The sequence below is a fragment of the Neofelis nebulosa genome, chromosome 8, assembly GCF_028018385.1.
Source record: "Neofelis nebulosa isolate mNeoNeb1 chromosome 8, mNeoNeb1.pri, whole genome shotgun sequence".
Lineage (NCBI taxonomy): Eukaryota > Metazoa > Chordata > Mammalia > Carnivora > Felidae > Neofelis > Neofelis nebulosa.
This window is the reverse complement of record NC_080789.1, coordinates 103,330,636-103,346,564: the sequence shown is the minus strand read 5'-3', so window position 1 is coordinate 103,346,564 and position 15,929 is coordinate 103,330,636. Positions and strand designations below refer to the sequence as shown.

The window sequence follows — 15,929 nt, the reverse complement described above, 5'->3', positions numbered from 1 at the left end:
GATATTATGGACTAAGTTTGTACTTTCTTAATTTGTGGTGCCAGAGGCTTTAGACCAAGCCTGCTATGCCATATCAATAGAGTTAAGGAACTCAGTAAGTAAGCAATTAATCTGATATTCATAATCGTCAATCCATCTGATATTGAGATCCATGAAGCCATGACTGGGACTTTAATCTTCTAGCCTTTAGGTAGTACACCCTCATGTTCTAAGAGTCCATGAGCTCTGCTTGCTTAACCATGACTCTCCTGGGATGTTGGTTTCACATTGCCCCCGAAGTTAGCAAAAGAATCACAACTTGAATTAAATTATTGCCCTTTTTTTTGTCCATTACTGACATATCAGTATGTTGGTGGAGCACTTAATGGAAACATTAAATTGTCAGTGATATTTCTAAGACCTTATGCAAGCAAGGGATAGAACCAGGTGCCAAGAAGAGAAAAATAAACCACAGTGTTCAGGAATTACACATTCTATATGCAGAAAGAGACAAAATCTATGCAAAAGAAATACTTCAAAGCAGCAAACACTGAGTCCAAACCAGAGGTGCAGACCACAAATTGAATAGGAAGTCAGAGTAATGGGGAGAACATGGTGTTAGGCATGGGTGGAGGCCCACTTGGAGGTGGTCACATTTTGAACTGGGTCCCAGAAGATGGCAGGCATTCAGGTAAACAGAGTGTGTAGAGCAACATTTTTAAAACCTAACTATGTCTTTCTTCTTCTCTCTAGGAGAATATAGTGTTATACCAAAAGGGCCAAGTCTCTGTTAAGGTCATTGACTTTGGATCAAGTTGTTATGAACACCAGAAAGGTAAGCCCATTCTGGCCCCTTTGTCTGAATTTTTCTAATGTGAGTTCTTTCCCTTACTGAAACAGTACTTCCCATGCGAGGTCACCTGGGTTCTAGTCTGGTCTCAGTCACAACAATTGCAAGAATGATTTTGGACAAGGTGCTTCACTTCTCTAAGTTTCCTGATCTACCAAATGAGAAGATCGGACTCAAATACCGTAAGGGTCCTTTGCAGCACTCAGATTCTGTGAATCTGGAATTATCCTAGTGCCTTGGGTCCCCAAACTAACCAGATGTATATCTGAATCACTTGAGGCCTCTAAAAAATTACAGCTCCCAGGGCCTCACCCCAGATGCACCGAACCTAAATTTCTGGGGGAACACCCAGGGGTCTGCATTTTAGAGTACACAGCCATTCTGAGGTTTGGGATTCACTGCCCTAGGCTCTGTAGACTATATTTTTTCCAGGTTAGAATCCAGAAAGCATCCCTGGAGCACATTTGCATAAACTTCACTGAACTTGATTTAAGTGTCTCTTCTTTTGACTTTTATCAAATTTGATGGCAAGAACATGTACCATTTAACAAACACTTAGAGTATCTTCTATGTGTCTGTTACTGTTCTGGGCACAGGAACAACAAAATAAACCCAACATGTTCTGTGCTCTGCTTGCTTACAGTTCAGCGGAAGAAACAAAGATACAGGTAATATGACAGGTGCAGTGATTACAAATATGTACAGACTGGGTTAAGGGCCCACCAAAGAGGGACTTTGGGACCAGCTTTCATGGTGGCAGGGGATATCAGAGGACCCTCTTCATCAGAGGCTGAAAAAAATCCCTGAAAGATGGCTGTTTCCAAATATTTTGCAGCACTACTTTTGAAGACACATGTTCTTTACAATTTATGTATGGAACCCCAAAGAAATTCCAGCTAGAAAACAATATGCCTCCCACAAAGCACTCATTTGCTTACTCTTCTCAGCTACAAAAGCATGCAACCTCTTGTCTTGGCTGCCAGGATGCTCCAAATGGAATTTATAATGATCCTATCCTTATTTCAGATAGTCATTTCCCCTTTACATATTTTCTGACTTCCTTTTATCTTTATTTTATCCAGTATAGACTCAAACATCCCGAGCTCAAATCCCAGCTCTGCCACTTACAGCTTACTGACTCTAATTATTTCTTGAATCTTTGTATGCCTCAGTTTTCTCATTTTTAGATGGGGACAATAATAGTACCTGCTTCATAGGGTTGTTGTAAGGACTGAAAGGGTTCTCTGTACAAAGCACTTGGAATAGTGCCTGGCACATGTTAAGGATTATATAACTGTTCATTAAATCAATTTTTAAAGAACTATGCTGTGCATATATGTACTTTGATTGCAAAGTACATCAAATCCATTTTGGAAGCAGGCAGAGTATAAAAGTCATTTTTATTATGTATTTATTTTGTTTATTTTTTAATGGCTATTTACTTATTTTTGAGAGAGAGAGAGAGAGAGAGTGAGCGAGCGCACAAATGGAGGGGCACAGAGAAAGGGAGACAGAGAATCCCAAGCAGGCTCTGCACTGTCAGCACAGAGCCTGATGTGGGGCTCAAACCCACGAACTATGAGATCATGACCTGAGCTGAAACCAAGAGTTGGATGCTTAACCGACTGAGCCACCCAGGCACACCTATCTTTATTGTATTTTAAATCACTAAATTATTACGTTTTCTCTAACCAATGCAAACAACAGAGAAGTGACTGCAGAATCCTTGTCCTGCCCCTATAACAGCATGTGGAAATCACTATAATGTCCCATTTCTCCTACCACTGTAAAATCTAGGCTCCCCACAGTACTGTCTTCTTCTGCTGGCTTCATTTGCTCAGATTTTGTTGGGGTCTTCCTTCTATACTTTATGCAATGCACATAATATATTCAATACATATTAGAAGAGTCTGCATTTTGTATTTCTTTTTCCATTTTAATATGCCTCTTCCCTTGCCAAATCACAATACTTTCAGAAAGTTTCTACCCCAGGGGCACCTGGGTGGCTCAGTCGATTGGGTGTCCAACTTCAGCTCAGGTCATGATCTCACAGTTCATGGGTTTGAGCCCCACGTCAGGCTCTGTGCTGGCAACTCAGAGCCTGGAGCCTGCTTTGGATTCTGTGTCTCCCTCTCTCTCTCTCTCCCCTCCTCCGCTCATGCTCTGTCTCTCTCCATCTCAAAAATAAATAAACATTTTTTAAAAATAAAAAAAAGAAAATTTCTACCCCAAATTCACATGATAGTTGAAAATTTAGCTTTATATTAATTTTAAGTTTATTTATTTATTTTGAGAGATGAGATGAAATATGCAGTGTGACTCAGATGTGCTGGTTGGCTGTACTTCCATCTCCCTGCCAAGCTGAGAGAGTGAAAAGTGGTAGGGAGGGTTAGTTATCCTGGGCCCTCACATGAGAAGGTGCCCTGGAGGAGCGTGTTTTGGAGAGGAGGATTTTACATGATGGCTCTCTTTCTTTCCTCACAGTATATACCTATATCCAAAGCCGGTTCTACAGATCCCCAGAAGTGATTCTAGGCCATCCCTACAACATGGCCATTGATATGTGGAGCCTGGGCTGCATCATGGCTGAGTTGTACACGGGCTACCCTCTGTTTCCTGGGGAGAATGAAGTAGAGCAGCTAGCCTGCATCATGGAGGTGAGGAGGAGGACTGAGGTCCCACAGGGTGGTCAGCTTACACTCTGAAACATGGGGCTGCATCAGACTCGCTGTAGGGCAGTGGCCTGAATACTTCCTATTGCTGTTGGATGTTCCCTAAACTATTTTTGGAATTACGTGCCCCTCTGTACATTTTTGAGTTGACACCTAGCATTTTTATCATAAATTTAAATAGTTGCCCAGGATGAAATTTCCAGCATATTGTGAATAGTGACATTTTATTTATTTATTTATTTACCATTAACAATTTTTTAAATTCCAGTATAATTAACATACAGCGCTATATTAGTTTCAGGTATACAATGTAGTGATTCAACATATTACTCAGTGTTCACCATGATAAGTGTATTCTTAATCCCCTTCACCTATTTCATCCATTCCCCTTCCCACCTCCCCTCTGGTAGCCATCAATTTATCCTCTATAGTCAAGAGTCTGTTTTTGTTTTTTGTTTTTGTTTTGTCTCTACTTTCTTTGTTAATTTGTTTTGATTTTTAAATTCCAAAAATAAGTGAAATCATATGGTATTTGTCTTTCTCTGATTTATTTCACTTAGCATTATACTCTCTAGCTCCATCTATTGTTGCAAATGTCAAGATTTCATTCTTTTTATGGCTGAATAATATTCCATTATACACACACACACACACATATATATATATACATACATATATATATGTGTATATATATATATATATATATATATGTATATATCTCACATCTTTATCCATTCATCTATTGATGGACACTTGGGCTGCTTCCATAATTTGGCTGTTGTAAATAATGCTGCAGTAATCATCAAAGGGGTGCATGTATCCCTTTGAATTAGTATCTTTGTATTCTTTGGGTAAGTACCCAGTAGTGGAAATACTGGATCTGTGGTAATTCTATTGTTAATGTTTTGGGGAATCTTCAAACTGTTTTCCACAGTGGCTCCACCAGCTTACATTCCCACCAATAGGGCATGGTGGTTCCTTTTTCTCAACATCCTTGTCCACACCTATTGTTCCTTGAGTTTTTGATTTTAGCCATTCTAACAGGTATGGGTGATATCTCATTGTGGTTTTGATTTGCATTTCCTTGATGATAAGTGATGTTGAGCATCTTTTCATGTGTCTGTTGGCCACCTATAGGTCTTCTTTGTTGAAATGTCTATTCATGTCTTCTGCCCATTTTTAATTGGATTATTTGGTTTTGGGGTGTTGAGTTGTAAAAATTTTTTATATATTTTTGGATACTAACTCTTTATCAGATATGTCATTTGCAAATATCTTTTCCCATTCAGTACATTATCTTTTATTTGTTGTAGTTCCAATATTTTATTTTTGCTTTTGTTTCCCTTGCCTAAGGAGACATATCTAGAAAAATGTTGCTATAGCTGATGTCAGAGAAATTATTGCCTGTGCTCTCTTCTAGGATTTTTATGGTTATAGGTCTCCCATTTAGGTCTTTTATCCATTTTGAGTTTATTTTTGTGTATGGTGTAAGAAAGTGGTCCAGTCTCATTCTTTTGTATGTTGCTGTCCAGTTTTCCCGATTCCATTTGTTGAAATGACTTTTTCTCATTACATATTCTTTCCTACTTTCTCAAAGACTAATTGATCATATAGTTATGGATTTACTTCTGGGCTTTCTATTTGGTTCTATTGATCCATGTGTCTATGTTTGTGCCTGTACCATACTGTTTTGATTACTACAGTTTTGTAGTATATCTTGAAATCTGGGATTGTGATACCTCCAGGTTCATTCTGCTTTTTCAAGTTTGCTTTGGCTCTTCAGAGTCTTCTGTGAGTTCCATACAAATTTTAGGATTATTTGTTCTAATTCTGTGAAAAATGCTGTTGATGTTTTGATAGGAATTACATTCTGTACATTGCTTTGGGTAGTATGGACATTTTAACAATATTTAGTCTCCCAATCTATGAACATGGAATATCTTTTTTGTGTCATCTTCAATTTCTTTCATCAATGTTTTATAGTTTTTAGAGTACAGGCCTTTCACCTCCTTGGTTAAGTTTATTCCTAGGTATTTTATTATTTTTGGTGCAATTGTAATTGCAACTGTTTTATTAATTTCTCTTTCAGCTAGAATAGTGACATTTTAAAATTAAACTGTTATACCAGCCTTTCAAATATGCTCGGAAGAATCTAAAAACCAAAGATGACACCTATCCAAATCTATATATTGTTCAGTCATTAGTCATTCATTATCCTAACTTTCTGGGAAGAATATCTTCCAATAAGAAGGCTTTACTAAGGCTCATTGTATATTATTTATCGTATATTTTTCTTAAAGTCTTCTTGTTATGTAAGATAAAACAGGAGAAAATAACTCTAAAAAATGGAAATTTCACATTTCACTATTATATCAGTAAACAAAGATATTTTGACTGTGAACAAAGATCTATCTAATTTCCCTGTTTGTTTTTTTCTGTCTCTGTTCTCTCTCTCTCGCTCTCTTTCTTTCTCTCTCCATGTATATATTTATGTTACTCTATTTAATTATCTGTCTGTCCACCCATCAATCCAAAAATTCTATTTTCTAGATTGCCTCAAAGTTATAGGTGCTCAGAGGGATACACACACACCCTTGAGAATTAGTAAACATAGTTTCATTTCATGATTGAAAATAATAAGTATTAAAATAATTTAGGTAATTGGGGCACCTGGATGGCTCAGTCAGTTAAGTGTTCGACTCTTGATTTCGGCTCAAGTCATGATCTCATAGTTTGTGAGTTCGAGCCCTACATTGGTGTTTGTGCTGACAGTGTGGAGTCTGCTTGGGACTCTCTCTCTCTCCCTCTGTCTCTGCCCCTCCCCTGGTCGTTCTCTCTCTCTCTTTCAAAATAAATAAACATTAAAAAATAATTTAGGTAATAATAACTATAAATGATATCTATGGTAGAATGAACGCTGGCCTGGGAATCAGTAAACCTGGAGTCTAGTCCTGGATCTTTCTCTTGGGCAAGTTACTTCCCCCTTCTGGACCTCTGTAAAATGAGACAATCAGAGTACTTGGCTTCTAAGGTTGATGATGGATGATTTAATGAAGATCCCTGAACCAATCTCCCTATAGGCTTCAGTGGGTAAAGGTGAACAAGTACGTTTACACTTTTCTTTTCAAGAAGATATTTTGTCAAATAGTAGACTGATGCCCATCTGGTGATTTCCACCTCCTTTTCTCCTCCTCCCTTCCCAGGGAGGTCATTTCTTAATTCAAGGGTGGCTAGCATGTACACTGGTTTATTTATTCTGACAATGAGATCTGGCTGCCATCTAGAGTGGCCTACCTCTAGTTGGTGCTAATGCTTATTTAGAATAACATGGCTAATATTGATCCTCAGGATACTGAAACAGCCCTAAATTAGGAGTCAGAAGACCCATGCTCTGGGCCTTTTTGCCACTGACTTGAGGTTATCACTTAATATCCTCGGGTCCTTGTCTGTAGAAGCAAAGTTTGGCCAAAGTCCCACCAGCTCTAATGTGTGAGTCCACAAGAGTGAACCCACTGCATTGTATTTGTTGAAGGTGCTGGGCCTGCCGCCAACCCACTTCATTCAGACAGCCTCCAGGAGACAGACATTTTTTGGTAAGTCCCCAGGTCTAAATCTCTTTCTCCCATTGTGATGATGAGCTTTTACAGACCTTGAAGATATCTTCCATACTCTAAACCCCATTTAGTTCTCTTCCCATGGCTCCATCCCAAAGGGCAAGCTGTGATTGGGAGTTTCTGTTAGAAAAGTAAAAAGATGCTGAGAAGTGGTACCAGAAAGCATGATGGAGATAGGATGGGACAGTCACATTGCAAAGGAGGTCTTGGCATAAAAATAGCCAGGTTCCTGTTCAGAAAATCTATCAGCAGATCTTGAAAACTTGAAATATTATAATTATGTCATCTCCTGTAAATTCTCCTTATGTCTGCAAGCAGTTTCCCCTTTCACACTATGTGCTGTTCAGGGAAATCAAAGAGCAGAAGCTTCTTTTCCAGAAGAGTGGGAAATTTCTTTGTTATATAAATAATGGAGCATTTCTTTCCTGCTGAAATTCTCTTAAATCCCCATATCTTTACTATGGCAGGATCATTGAGACTTGGCTATGAAATGGGTAAATAAAGGTTGTCAGAACAGTTTGGCTGTGGGTATGTTGTGGCTTGCCAGTTATGTGGAGGACATCTGCCTAATTGTTGGAATTAAGCCTCATCGATGGCCCCATGCTGTTTCCAGGCTCTGGATTTTCTGACCCTCTGCCTTTCTATTTGATTGGTGCTGTACAATGTGGACAGGTAGATCAGTGATCTACCTCAGGTCCAACTGAGGCAGGGTTTCCAGGGCACTATGCACCACAAAGATGAACTCAGTCCCATATCTAAAATCCTTTTAAAGAATCACAAGAACCTAAGGGATTCTTATGAAAAAAAAAAAAAAAAGAAAAAAAAAGAAAACCATAGTGAAATGGAAGTTCAGCCACATGGAGCAAAGCCAGATGTGAGGGAAAAGGGATTCCACAATTAGGGGCTCTGCGCCATCTGGAATGACATTTCTGACCAGCCATTCTTGTCAGGTCAATTTACAGGCTTATATTGGCTGTGGAATCTCCATCACTCTTAGCCATCTCACATCTTATTTCCACCCAAGAGGGCCCCTCAAAAATTTGGGGGGGAATCCTCTACTTTCTTTAACTTGCCCCATCAACAAAAGAGTTAAAGATACCCTAATGGGGGATCCTTCTGGACTAAAATGTTTTAGTCATGTTAGTGATGAGTCAGTATACACTGGTTCAATCATGTGGGGGGTTAAAATGTAGTCTCCATCTGCACAATTTGGTAAAAAACCACTGCCAAAGCTACAGGCTCCCTGGCCCCTTTTCCAGGACTCACTGGACTCTATGATCCAGAAACTAAAATTTTAAGGCCTGGCAAGCAGACCTCATGATCTTGTTTCAGTGCCAAAGATGTCATCCTTTCAGGTTGGTCAGTCCCATGCCATTCCAATGGTTAAATCTTTGAGATTTCACCTTGTAGTCAGAGCTTTGAAGACCTTCCCTTTGGGCATGATCAGTGTCCTGGTTGCTTTAGAACAGTGCCCATGCACTAACACTTCTTCTAGAGCAGTCTGATGGCTAGGTAGGAAGATCTGGCTGGCTTGTTTGTATAACTTATACATAGAGCAATGGAATTGGTCTTTTAACCCCAAATATATTTTTCCTATCCACCATCTTTAATTCAGCCTTTTGGATTTCAAAGGATTTAGGGGAAGAAAAGTAGGGATATTGGTGTTCCCTGTGGCTAGATAAGACATTGTGGGAAGGCTCACGTCTTAAGCCCATAACACTGAAGTCAAAATTACAGTGGGGGGCACTAAAAGGAAAGTAATATAAGGCATGGTAAGAGGGTCTGGTTCATAGAATACTGATTTTTACCATCAGCATTGAGGCTTTAAAATAATGATGTGTTTTTGGTGGCAACATCCACATATCTTCACTTCCTGCATAAGAAAGGGCTTTATTGGGAGCTGCATCCTCTTCAGTGTTTCCCAAACTTTATCTGATTATAAGAATCAGAGCTGGGGAGGAGAGCCTGGGTGGCTCAGTCCGTTGAGCATCTGACTCTTGATTTCTGCTCAGATCATGATCTCATGGTTCATGAGATTGAGCCCCACATGGGGCACTGTGCTGACAGCATGGGGTCTGCTTGGGATTCTCTCTTCCCTCTCTCTCTGTGTCCCCTTACACCCTAAAAATAAACTTAAAAAAGAAAAGAATCAGTTAGGAACTTGGCAAAATGCTAATTCCCATTATCTTCCTATATAACCTATGATATAGCAGATTTGAGGTGGAACTCAAGAGTCAGTTTCTAACAACAGCTCTTTGTGATTCTTATGATAAGGTAAGTTAGAGAAACAATATGTTCACCTCAATTCTTGGCTCTCCCTTGCCCATATTTGGGCTGCCAAAAGCTCCTCAAACCCCAGCAACCTGTAGTTTATATGTTTGATTAGCAGAAAGTGATGTTGCCTCAAGGGTAGTAAGCTACTTAGATGCTCTAGGCTGCAAAAAGGAGATGGAGATAATAATTAAATATTGGGGAGTGTCAGAGCAATGAGAAAAACTTGAACAAGAAAAACAGTTACATACTGACAACTTCATGAGCTGTTATTTTTATAAGCCTGTGAGCCTGATTTTTCGGTCATTTGTAAAAAGAGAAATATAAGGTCAAATGGGAGTACTAGTGCCGCAGTAAAAAGGGAAATGGGGTTTGAACAAAGGAAATGGGGTTTATATGAGTTCACAAGACCTATATACCCTGTGCAATGTCCCCAATTTATTTTTATGTCTGTAGATACACATGCCCACGTATGTGTATATACACATTTGTGGTTTCTTCTAGGAATTCAGTATGAGCATATGTTCTTTTTGAGGACCCACAAATTGTATTGATTACAAAAGTAATAGAAGGGCTTCACTATACACCTTCCAGAATGCCCATCATGTGAACCCCACTGAGTTTTTGTGAGAATTCAGTTTAGTATGCAAAGTGTATGTATCTGTTCATGTCCATCCTTATGCAGATTTACAAGGTATGAGCAAAAGTGGTCTTTTCTGAACATGCACACCAGAGTAAAGATATCCAGATGAGTGACCTCACCTTCAAAGCACTGCACAGAGCATTTTAGAGAAACCTCTGGAGATGTTTTCAGGGCTTCTTTTCAGGCATGACAAATACCTTTGGTAAGGGTTTTAATCAGTGAAAAATGACTGAAGAAAAGTGACTTCCAGACTGTGTCTTAAGCAACAAACCAAGTTTGGTGATTCCAATTTATGGACAAAATTTTGATGTGACTATAGAAAGTAAGGAGATTTATTTGCTTGTGTGGCTTGTAAATGAGTTCTGAAAACAGATGATTCTCCTACAATAACTTTCTTGTTATACTTTAGGCATATCCCAAATTCTCATTTTATTGGGCTAGTGAGAAAGGAGAGAGGGCATAGAAAATCCAAGAATAGGGGCGCCTGGGTGGCGCAGTCGGTTAAGCGTCCGACTTCAGCCAGGTCACAATCTCGCGGTCCGTGAGTTCGAGCCCCGCGTCAGGCTCTGGGCTGATGGCTCGGAGCCTGGAGCCTGTTTCCGATTCTATGTCTCCCTCTCTCTCTGCCCCTCCCCCGTTCATGCTCTGTCTCTCTTTGTCCCAAAAATAAATAAAAAAACGTTGAAAAAAAAATTAAAAAAAAAAAAATCCAAGAATAGACAACATCTTTTTCTGTTCAGAGCTGATGTTTTTGTCACTTTAGATTTATTATTATTATATTATCATTATCATTATTATTTTACCTTGGTTAATGTTAAACCATTTAAGTCATTTGATTTGGGGAGGAGGGGGCAGGAAGGAGGCTCAGAACATACTGGATAGTAGGGAGTATTGTTTGTAAAGGTTAATTGCATTCACTGGATAATCTACATGTGGTTCTTTCCATCTGACTGAGACTGAGGGCATGTTTGTGTGTATGGGAGGGGTATGGTATAGGACTGAGATAGAGCTGCAAAGACCATTCTAAGAAGCAGCATGGTTGAGTAAAAAGCTGTGATGTGACCAATGGATATTAACACCTGGAACTAAACACAGAATGTTTTATCTCCAAAGATTCCGAAGGTTTTCCTAAAAATATGACCAACAACAGGGGGAGAAAAAGATACCCAGATTCCAAGGATCTCACGATGGTGCTGAAAACCTACGATGCCAGCTTCCTGGACTTTCTCAGAAGATGTTTGGTGTGAGTTTGTCATGGTGTCTTTGCCTCTAGGTGTCTTAAACACTGTACTTTCCCACTCATTTGCTGGTGAAAGTCTGGGACTGGGACACAGTTATAAAAATAATAATAAATACTGACCATAAGAGCTTGAAGTCTATATAATGCTTTCCCTCATCAGACTGCTCTCTTCCCTTCCTGTGTGATTAGCAAGTAGATGATTTGCTTAATTTTGAGATGTGGAGTCTGAGGCTCAAACAGTGACTTGTCCTGGATTACAGTGTGTGGGTAGAACTTGCCTTCTTGGCCTCAAACTGCCGGACAGCAAGGTGCAGGCAGGTTCTGAATAGCTTTTGCTTCATGAACTGAAGTCAACCTCCTCTATGTTATAACTGTTTACATACATACCCAGTGTATGTCTCTGGTTCCCTCCCTATTTCCCTAGGAAATAAAGCCTAAATCCTCTTTGTATTAAGGAATTAGGGAAGGGGTTATCTATAAACCATTTATTTTGTACAGCTTTTACAAACCTATATGCTTATTTTGACTCTGAGAAATTAGGTTCTGTACTTCAGTCAAGTCACAGCGAAAAAAAGACCAGTAAAAAAAGCACTCAGAGCAGTGCCTAATTTAGAAGGTGTTTAGAACATGTTAGCTCTTGTCATTATTTTAAAAGAGGTTTTGCAAGTGTGTTTCCACTGAATGGCAAATAGATTAGCTGCATGATATTTGATAAGTCATTGTCTCTCTGTGGGCTTCAGTTTCCTTTTCTGTATAATACGGGTATTCCTAAGGTGCCTTCTAGTTATATCAGTCCTATAAGTGTTTAGCATTTTTAGAGACCATAGGTCTATGGCCTCTCATTCTTCCAGTGGGATGGAGTAGTTTTAGCAAAATACTCTTCTGGCATTTGTGCACTAGCTCAGCGGATAAGCCGTCAAGTACTTCTGAAGGTTGGGGGTCATGCTAGTCATCTGTAGAATGGAGATAGAGAAGGATCCTGTACTCCATCATTATCTCCATGTCACCACCCACCGCCAGCTTCTTGCTGAGGCTATAAAATGAATGTGCTTTAACAAATGACAAAAACTCACTACTGAGACTGAGGTGAATTATCCATAAACCCCAGCCATCCAGAACACAGCTCAGAACCAAGAAAGAAATTATTTTCTTTTTTAGAGCAAAGGGCTGGCTGTTCACAACTTGCAAGGAGCAGTCACGCTAATGGGCCCATTATCTGATCATTCCTTTTTCTTTCTCTTCTTCTTCTTCTTCTTCTTCTTCTTCTTCTTCTTTTTACTAATTAGCAAATTTTTGGAATGAGAGACTAGAAGTTTTGAGTCAAATTTAAGAGAGGTAAATGTAAAGTCCTGTGGGGAGTTGTAGCTTAACAGCAGTTCATTTGAAAAAGAACTGGGAGATTGAGTTGTTTATGAGCGTGATGAGTCTACAATATTAATGCCATCTACCTACAGTTAAAAGCTATCCCCAGCGTGGTGGACACCAGTAAGACAATAGCTGGAATTTCCTATGCAGGAAGGTGGCAACCATATCATATGAGCAACACTTAGTAGCAGTGTAAATGTTTTCGGATAGTTGGAGGATTGTAACATAAAATACAGGTGGGTTGTCCCATTCTCTATACAGTGGCCCCCCCCTTACCCGCGGTTTCACTTTCCGTGGTTTCAGTTACTCACAGTCAACCGTGGTCCAGAAGCAGATGATCCTCCTTCTGACATCTCGTCAGAAGGTCATTGGTAGCCTAGCACTACATCACACTGCCTGTGTCATTCACCTCACTTCATCCCATCACATATGCATTTTATCATCTCACAACATAAGAAGGGTGAGTAAGACACTAGAAGATGTTTTGAGAGGAAGAGACCACATTCACATAATTTTTCTTATAGTATATTATTATACTTATTCTATTTTATTATTAGTTGTTGTGAATCTCTTACTGTGCCTAATTTATAAATTTTTATCATGGGTATGTGTATAGGAAAACACATAGTATATACAGATGTTTGTGCTGTCCAGTTTCACGCATCCACTGGGGGTGGAATGTATTACCCCATGGAGAAGGGGGGGACTACTGTAATGTTAGTAGGTAGAATTAGAACCTGGGTCTGTTATTAGTGTGCAAGTTCCTGGGAAGTGTAAATTTAGGCTCAATTAAAATGAAGAATTTTTAAAGAATTAGTTTTATCAATACTGGAATAGCTAATTATGTGAGTAAGTGCCTTGTCACTAAAAATACTCAAGAATAGCAAGATGAACCCATAACCAGCAAAGAAATTGAATCAGTTATCAAAAATCTCCCAACAGATAAGAGTCCAGGACCAGATGGCTTCCCAGGGGAGTTCTACCAGACGTTTAAAGCAGAGATAATACCTATCCTTCTCAAGATATTCCAAACAATAGAAAGGAGAGGAAAACATCCAGACTCATTCTATGAAGGCAGTATTATTTTGATCCCTAAACCAGACAGAGACCCAGTAAAAAAAGAGAACTACAGGCCAATATCCCTGATGAATATGGATGCAAAAATTCTCAATAAGATACTATCAAATCGAATTCAACAGCATATAAAAAGAATTATTCACCATGATCAAGTGGGATTCATTCCTGGGATGCAGGGCTGGTTCAACATTCGCAAATCAATCAACGTGATACATCACATTAATAAAAGGAAAGATAAGAACCATATGATCCTGTCAATTGATGCAGAAAAAACCTTTGACAAAATTCAGCATCCTTTCTTAATAAAAACCTTGAGAAAGTTGGGATAGAAGGAACATACTTAAACATCACAAAAGTCATTTATGAAAAGCCCACAGCTAACATCATCCTCAATGGTGAAAAACTGAGAGCTTTTTCCCTGAGATCAGGAACACGACAGGGATGTCCACTCTCATCGCTGTTGTTTAACATAGTGTTGGAAGTTCTAGCATCAGCAATCAGACAACAAAAGGAAATCAAAGGCATCAAAACTGGCAAAGATGAAGTCAAGCTTTCACTTTTTGCAGATGACATGATATTATACATGGAAAATCCGATAGACTCCACCAAGTCTGCTAGAACTGATACATGAATTCAGCAAAGTTGCAGGGTACAAAATCATTGTACAGAAATCAGTTGCATTCTTATACACTAATAATGAAGAAACAGAAAGACAAATAAAGAAACTGATCCCATTCACAATTGCATCAAGAGCATAAAATACCTAGGAATAAATCTAACCAAAGATGTAAAATATCTGTATGCTGAAAACTATGGAAAGCTTATGAAGGAAATTGAAGATGTAAAGAAGTGGAAAAAACATTCCGTGCTCATGGGTTGGAAGAATAAATATTGTTAAAATGTCAATACTACCCAAAGCTATCTACACATTCAATGCAATCCCAATCAAAATTGCACCAGCATTCTTCTTGAAGCTAGAACAAGCAATCCTAAAATTCACATGGAACCACAAAAGGCCCCAAATAGCCAAAGTAATTTTGAAGAAGAAGGCCAAAGCAGGAGGCATCACAATCCCAGACTTTAGCCTCTACTACAAAGCTGTAATCATCAAGACAGCATGGTATTGGCACAAAAACAGACACGTAGACCAATGGAATAGAATAGAAACCCCAGAACTAGACCCACAAAAGTTTGGCCAACTAATCTTTGACAAATCAGGAAAGAATATCCAATGGGAAAAAGACAGTCTCTTTAACAAATGGTGCTGGGAAAACTGGACAGCAACATGCAGAAGAATGAAACTAGACCACTTTCTTATACCATTCACAAAAATAAACTCAAAATGGATAAAGGACCTGAATGTGAGACAGGAAACCATCAAAACCCTAGAGGAGAAAGCAGGAAAAGACCTCTCTGACTTCAGCCACAGCAATCTCTTACTCGACACATCCCCAAAGGCAAGGGAATTAAAAGCAAAAATGAACTATTGGGACCTCATGAAGATAAAAAGCTTCTGCACTGCAAAGGAAACAATCAACAAAGCTAAAAAGCAACCAACGGAATAGGAAAAGATATTTGCAAATGACATATTGAACAAAGGGCTAGTATCCAAAATCTATAAAGAGCTCATCGAACTCCACACCTGAAAAACAAATAATCCAGTGAAGAAATGGGCAGAAAACATGAATAGACACTTCTTTAAAGAAGGCATCCAGATGGCCAACAGGCTCATGAAAAGATGCTCAACGTCACTCCTCATCAGGGAAATACAAATCAAAACCACACTCAGATATCACCTCACGCCAGTCAGAGTGGCCAAAATGAACAAATCAGGAGACTAGATGCTGGAGAGGATGTGGAGAAACGGGAACCCTCTTGCACTGTTGGTGGGAATGCAAACTGGTGCAGCCACTCTGGAAAACAGTGTGGAGGTTCCTCAGAAAATTAAAAATAGACCTACCCTATGACCCAGCGATAGCACTGCTAGGAATTTACCCAAGGGATACAGGAGTACTGATGCATAGGGGCACTTGTACCCCAATGTTTATAGCAGCACACTCAACAATAGCCAAATTATGGAAAGAGCCTAAATGTCCATCAACTGATGAATGGATAAAGAAATTGTGGTTTATGTACACAATGGAGTACTACGTAGCAATGAGAAAGAATGAAATATGGCCCTTTGTAGCAACGTGGATGGAACTGGAGAGTGTTATGC

At 39.2% G+C, this 15,929-nt stretch overlaps 1 protein-coding gene across 7 annotated transcripts in view; it reads left to right on the top strand.

Moving 5' to 3' along the window:
- DYRK4 (dual specificity tyrosine phosphorylation regulated kinase 4) overlaps positions 1–15,929 on the top strand; it is a 64,776-nt gene that overhangs the window by 46,805 nt on the left and 2,042 nt on the right. For 6 of the 7 annotated variants that reach the window (XM_058743967.1, XM_058743966.1, XM_058743970.1 and 3 more), the window contains 4 exons: positions 733–814; positions 3,314–3,486; positions 7,034–7,094; positions 11,143–11,272. In XM_058743967.1, the coding sequence (XP_058599950.1) occupies positions 733–814; positions 3,314–3,486; positions 7,034–7,094; positions 11,143–11,272 (446 nt within the window). Of the gene's footprint in view, positions 1–732; positions 815–3,313; positions 3,487–7,033; positions 7,095–11,142; positions 11,273–12,937; positions 13,095–15,929 lie in introns of all 7 variants that reach the window. The other variant, XM_058743971.1, reaches the window with a different exon arrangement.